The following is a 7027-nucleotide window of genomic DNA, read 5'->3' as shown; positions in this document are numbered from 1 at the left end:
TGACCGTCGGTGAGACGCACATATAATTACTGCAAGAAAATTATTTATAGTCATTCAACACGATCATGTAGGAACAAAAGAGCACGAAAAATTTGGAATACACAGCTACGCTTTCTCTTCCGAGTTGACGTAAGTCACAGCACCCGATCGTCCAATCTCAATTTAAGTCGAAAAGTTCGGAATCCTTCCAGCTTGATGACTGCTAACGTGTAACGGATAGCTCAGGGTTGTCGAATCACGATATATAAAATTTTATAAGTTGAAAAATAAAAGCCTGCATATGTGCCGCATTTAATGACGGGATGCCATATGTATATAAACACATCGTTAGTTCTAATAAATAATATTTATTAATATATCAATATACGATAAAGATATACAAAAATAATTAAAGCTAAACCATCGATTATAAGTTTATTTAGAAATAGTAATATCAATTGGATTTTACATATATATTCCGTATTCATTCGAAATGATGACAAATGTAATATAATTATGTACGTACGAAATATCCGCATTCTTTCGAAAAACGTTGGTCAACTATGACTGGAAAAATCAATCACGTTTGAAAAATACTTGCAATACCGTTAAATATCGAAGACTCGATAATGAGAATGTTTATCTCATCATTCGAAAGTTGGGATCACGGCCGCAGCCGAACAACAGGTGTCTCTTCAAGTTACCGGGTTTCGTGTAACTCACGTCACAATGCGGACAATTGTACGTAGGAAAGGATAGGATAGTCTCCACGTTCCATCGTGCGTTCGGGCGCGCTCTTTCTCGCGCACCGTGATGCTGCGATCGATGCTGCCGCAGAGACTGCTCGGTGGAGAAATCGAGATTGCATCGTTTGCACCTGTAGGTATAGACTGTCACCTTCATCAGCTCGGTGCCTGGAACGGAGAGAAACAAGAGTATTGGTCAACCGAGGTTGACGGTAACAGAGAGAAAGAAGGCAGAGAGCTTACATGTTCGATATAATGACTTGATCGTTAGAAGAAGAACAGAGGAATCACGGGCGAATAAAAGTAGAAGTTTACGTGATACGTACACCTTAAATGTAATTAATTTATTCGTTAAATAACTCGGGATGATCTTTCCTTAATAAAAATTTATCGGGCGATTACAAGCACACAATTTGACGAGTACTATTCTTAACAAAAGATAAACAGATAAAAGAACAAAAGATAAAGAAGGAATCTTCATCAAATTAAAATAAAATTTTATTATCTGTTTACATTATCATACAGCTCATTCGCCGACAGACGATAATAATATCTCCGAAATCGCCATTAAATTTCTATTAAGAAAAAATCTACACCGAATATACTAAGCGTCGGGTATACACGATTCAACGACATAATATTCGATTTTTAAATGCATCTAACCTTGTGTAACCTGACAAATGCTGATAATACTGTAAAATCGACATATACGTCTCCGGTCTTCTATCGTTATCAATATAACGAATTTCTTTGTATGATGCACGCATAAAAATCACTATGATGAAACTAACGAAATGTATTGGAATTTTACTCACGACCCTTTACACAAGATCGTACATGGAAGTGTACACAAAAATTTCAATTATTGGCACGCATAAAAAAACGAAATAATAAAAATTATACGCAAAGTAGAAAACCAATAGAAAATAAATAACATGCACAAACCAAAATTATAATGACGTAATACAACGCTAAAGCACAATCTGGATGAAATCGCTTGTGTTTCTTCCTACGTATATATTTATTATATCATATCCATAATATTGTTGAAAATAAAATTTAATCGCGGGCAATATGCAATATTCACTGATCAAGCGACACATTGAAACACACCGAATATCCACAACAAAACTTGGTAATTTATATAGAACCACGCCAAATAAAATTGAATGTTTCGCATATAAGAATTTTTCCACTGCATCAGGGAGAAACAAAGACCATCGCGTTATTGATCGTTGAACTGACAAAATCAAGGGACACGCGGGGGTCGAACAAAAATGATATTAATCTTGCTTCCTCTTAGAAACTTAGAATGGTGATATTTCGCAACTTAATCGAAAGAAAGAAAGAAAAAAGGATAAATAATGAAGATCAAATCAAAATGAATATCCTTCCGATCAAACGTTAATCGCCGCGGGACGAAAACAGACAAGATAGAAGAGACGCTTCGTTCTCGATCTAATCGAAATCGTCGCTGGTATCGTCCACGAAGAGTTCATCCAGCGGTTCTTCTTTCTCCTGCTTTATATTACGACTATGATCGCGTTTTTTGTTCACACAGAAAAACCGCTTGTGACGATCCGGCACGAAACTTCCTTTCATGGTCGTGAAGCAATCCTTACACGTGACCAATTTCTGACACTCATGCCTCTGATGATAGCGCAGACTTTTCGATTCTCTGTAGTTGCGACCGCACTGATCGCATCTGTACAAACCACGATTTATATTGGCCTTCGATTGCGGATTCGACAGGCAGGTAATCGTCATATGCCTGACCAGACTGCCGCGATGCTCGAAAAGGTCGCTGCAGAACTGGCACTTGTGTATCTGGGCCTTTTGGTTGCGCGCGACGTCCTTCGAGTTCATCCAGGAGTTCTCGTTATCGCTGGCATCGGTGCTGTCACTCAGAGAAATGATCTCGGTCTGCTTGGTACTCGTCGAAGGCTGGGACTTGTCTCGTCTCTTCATTCCCCCGCTACTCGTCGAAGGCTGGCAATCTCGCGTCTTCGTTCCCGCGGTACTCGTTGAAGGTTTAGGCTTTCCTTTCCTCGTCTCCGGGACGTCTGTGGATATCATGCCCCTCTTCTTCGTTTGCGCGGTGTTCATCATGACAGATTTATCATTAACGAGATTACCGCTGCTTTCTCCCGCTGCTCCTTCTTCCCTTCCTTCTTCTGGTACCCCCCTCGTGCGTTTGCTCGTTCTTTTACTCCACGATTCTTCTGTAACACAATGGCGAACGTACGTTTTAGGCGGGAAACGACGGCGAAGCTGATGGACAAGGTTAGATACAGACGGGAGGGACCATATATGTAATACTACTATATTGCTATAGCCGCCTTATGCTGCCTGTAAGAGTCATCTCAGAACCGAAGGACAGACGATGTCCGATACGTGTATTTTGACNAGAGTCATCTCAGAACCGAAGGACAGACGATGTCCGATACGTGTATTTTGACCGTAGTGCGCAAACGCGGCGATCAGATGATGATGATATATATATATATATAATAATTTAATATATATATATATACATATATATTAAAATATATTTTAATTTTCTATTAGCGGAGACGCGATCAATCTAATCCACGCATGCGCATTACGTTCACAATACGCTCAGAAAGAGAGGAAAATACATGTTCCCTGATATTATGTCCACACCGTAGTTCCAAGACAGGACACTTCTCTCTAATTTAGCAATATAGTAATATTACATATTACATGGAAAGAGACTCTCGCAGCTGGTCAACGTTGTGTTAACTCAAGTGGAAAAAAGAAAGAAGAAATAAAACACGCGTGAGATAAGAACAAAAGCCGCATGCAAGCCCATCCTAGTCGCAAGCAGTAACGGATAATGGAATATGAGAAGGAGACGTAAGATCAACAATTACGTGGTTTCTAAGAAAATGCAAAACGGTCCCTGTCGGAACGGTTTGCCATTGTTTAGTAATGTGTAAATTCGCGCAACGGGCGTCATGTGCGTATTGTCGTCACAAAAAACGTGCTATGAGGGAGAGCAGGAAAAAGGGCGTGGAAAATATTTGTAAAAAAAAAAGAAAACATGAAAAACTCAGAACGAATGGTTCGAATATGATTGTTTAGCTATGAAGAAAAATTCGCACATAAATTAATATATTTCCTCTCTCGCGTGGCCCGTCACGCTCATCCATCTCATCAATCTCCGCTGTCGAATAAACATCGCGTCGCTCTGTCTGGTTAGGAACAACGAATCTGAAAATAGAGGAAAAATCAGCAAGGATGCCGTCGGATAGGTCGTGAATATCGCAAGTTACCGAATCGCTTATACGAGCCGACAGGATACGACAACGAAGAAGGAACGATTCGGAAGCGATGTCCAAAGGGGCGAAAAACTACGTCGAACACTGGATGAAAACGCGACATAATGGAACTATACGTACAGTCATGTACGCTGTATCATTTCCTAAATTGAAACTTTTTTAACGTTGCATCATTTCGCTGTATCATTTCCTAAATTGAAACTTTTTTAACGTTACAAAATTTTTCGTCGGTCACATGTACGCATAGGTCGAAATCGTCATAATTAGAGCCATTGTAACCCTCTACCATTAGGGAAACCCGGGGACAAGACGGAGTCGCGGAATAAGATAAAAAACGTTACATAGAAATAACTATAGACTTGCACGTAGAAGAGAGAGAGGCGAGTCAACGTGTTTATCTGTAAAGAACAATAGCAGGAGCTATACATGTCGCAAGTCCGAACGAGTTTGCAAAAACCAATAAGCCTGATGTAATTTTATAAATTGTTTGATGCCGTGTCAGATAACTTGTATTCGTAGTACGATACTAAAAGAGGTAAGTAAACCACATGTAACATGTTATATTTTATCGTAGATTAGTATTTGTATCAATTCAATTCCGTTATTATTCTACAAAACATACGTAGTTTCACATCTACCGCTCGGGGCAAGAAGGAATCAACTGAATGAGGCAAAATGAAGATGTTCTTATATTATTTTAATAATTTTCATTATTGCCAGATATCACATTTTTAAATAATTTTGTGTCGCTTTGTCGATGTTATTTAGTGCATGTATGTAGAGGTCTGTGCTCAGTCTGTGGAAAACTGTGTAGCTGGTCAAATTTATCAGCATTGAACACGCGAATCTTGTGTAGGGTTTGACATAAAAGGAAAAAACAATAATATTTATTCATGATTTACGTGTCAATAAAAGGACCGAAATCATATTATCTTCAATCATTTCATCTTATCCTCAACATTATTTCATCTTATCCCAGAGTAAGATGAAGACCGAATTTTTTTTATAGGTTTTTTCTATTCTTTATTTCTTTTAGTCTCAATTTGGTCATATAACGTTAAAGTTTAATTAATGTTGATTATATAAAAAAATATAGAAAAAAATTGTAATAAAAATTTCAATTGAGATTGTTTCATTTTTATTAAGCCTTTCTCCCAACGTTCTCGTTTTATCCCGAGTTCCTTTGTAATTAATTACTTTTGCAATTTTCAATTCGTACACATTATGCGAAAATCGTACAACTTTCCATCTAGAGAATGGTATAGTATACATGATGCCGACTATACACTGCCGTGAAAGTTTGGACGTTTCTTTAAGTGGGGTCGAAAATAAAATCACGATCTTCGCTTCACAAATATTCGAGTATAATTTATGTACATTTTCGTCGTAACGTATCACAATTAATCCTTTGATTTGGTACTTCGATTACTTTATGGACAATACGCGCAGTTTCGAGAGTCCATTAGACCTTAGTCTGTCGACAGAAAGACTACTCGGTGGAAAGGCTCGACGTTCCGGAGAACGTCGACATTACGCGTGATATCCTCGACCACGAAAGATCATGAAGATTCTTTTACAGAGAGTACGAATGACTCCGGGAGGATTCCATTTATCTCTCGTCCCGGTTTCGCGACCGGCGTAGAGTCATGTTTTCCTACTTAAATTCCAACAAAATTCATTTGTCGCAACTGATCGATTTACAGTATTCAATACGTTAACTATCGAACCGTTATTAAAATTTCCATTAAAAACGAGTTGGTTCGAGTTAAAACTAATCGGCGAAGGCAACGTTTCTACAGAAAAGAAACATCGGGAAACATCTTCGAGAAACTTGATTCGCTCAGATCAGAAATTCTTCAGCTCGCGACGGTAGTGCTCTGTCAATTCCGACTATCCGTGCACCCGAGTCTTTCAGTAACTGAGTAGACACGGCTAATTTCAGACATTATTACAAATTATTAATTTTTCCTACGATATCAGATAATAATAACGTCTGAAATTAGCCGTGTCTACTCAGTTACTGAATGACTCGGTTGACAACACTACTCGACGGCGCGCTTGCTAACACGAGAACTTCGCAGTTTCTACAGTTCGGTCTCTAGAGTTTGCCGCCTCAGAAGCGCGGCATGTTGAAACATGATGTCCCCTCAGATACTAACGACGAGGAAGGTAACTGCGCGAACCGTTTTCGAAAGCTCCGGTTTTTTCAAGCGGGAGCTTGGAAAGACGCAGTTGCAAAGTCCGTGGAATGCGCGCATTAACAGAGCTGGGGGTGACACGAGGCTCTCTGACGATGCCTGCGCAGGCTGCTGCTGTGCAGGAAGGTCTTGCCGCAGACGTTGCACTTCTGCGTACGACCGCACTCGTGCCTCACGTGGAAGATGAGATGCGACTGCTTGGCGTAGCAAGCGCCGCACTGCGTGCAGGAGAACGGCCTGATCTTCTGCAACTGGTGGCAGGTGGAGCGCGGGTTCCAGTAGCAGGAGCTTTTCTGGTGACTCTTCAAATGGCCGGACCGCGTGAAGCCCTTGCCGCAGTACTTGCACCTGTACTTTCGCTTGGCGCCTTCGCCACGTGTCGGATTGTTCGCGCCTAGCTCCAACTCTGCAACACGATTTATCGGCCCGTCAGTCGACGGCGTTTCACTCGTTGGATGAGAGCGGATGCAATAATCACGACGGTATTAAGAGAACCTCCTCGGGATCGGGATGAAAACAACCGTTTATTTATTATGTAGGCTTGCGAGTTATAAAAGTGTGTCCGGTGAGAAAATTCCGATTCTCGAATCACCTGTGATCTGGAATGATTCTGGCTAAATGGGGGGTCAACGTCGCGTTTCATCGGCCCCCTCTAAACTAAACATAATGTCCGTTATTTTCTGTTATTTTGTTAACGCCTTATAAGTTCTATAGGAAAAATAAAATACAACAAATTTTCTTTCCAAACGTGATCGTCCCGCATTTTATGACATTTGATAATTGATATGATAAGACCACATCG

General features: G+C 40.1%; 1 protein-coding gene across 3 annotated transcripts in view; it reads right to left on the bottom strand.

Annotated features, from left to right (window-relative positions):
• Positions 1–399: 399 nt before the first annotated feature.
• LOC106744645 (longitudinals lacking protein) overlaps positions 400–7027 on the bottom strand; it is a 47291-nt gene continuing 40663 nt past the window's right edge. For all 3 annotated transcript variants that reach the window (XM_014619564.1, XM_014619566.1, XM_014619567.1), the window contains exons 7-8: positions 2441–2947; positions 400–893 (exon numbers count right to left, since the gene is read on the bottom strand). In XM_014619564.1, the coding sequence (XP_014475050.1) occupies positions 619–893; positions 2441–2947 (782 nt within the window). In that variant the 3' untranslated portion in view covers positions 400–618. The remainder of the gene's footprint in view (positions 894–2440; positions 2948–7027) is intronic.

Source organism: Dinoponera quadriceps, unplaced genomic scaffold (genome assembly GCF_001313825.1).
Source record: "Dinoponera quadriceps isolate SergipeBrazil2010 unplaced genomic scaffold, ASM131382v1 scaffold1492, whole genome shotgun sequence".
Taxonomy (NCBI): Eukaryota; Metazoa; Arthropoda; class Insecta; order Hymenoptera; family Formicidae; genus Dinoponera; species Dinoponera quadriceps.
Note: the sequence above shows the minus strand (reverse complement) of the source record. Positions and strands in the feature narration are given on the sequence as shown.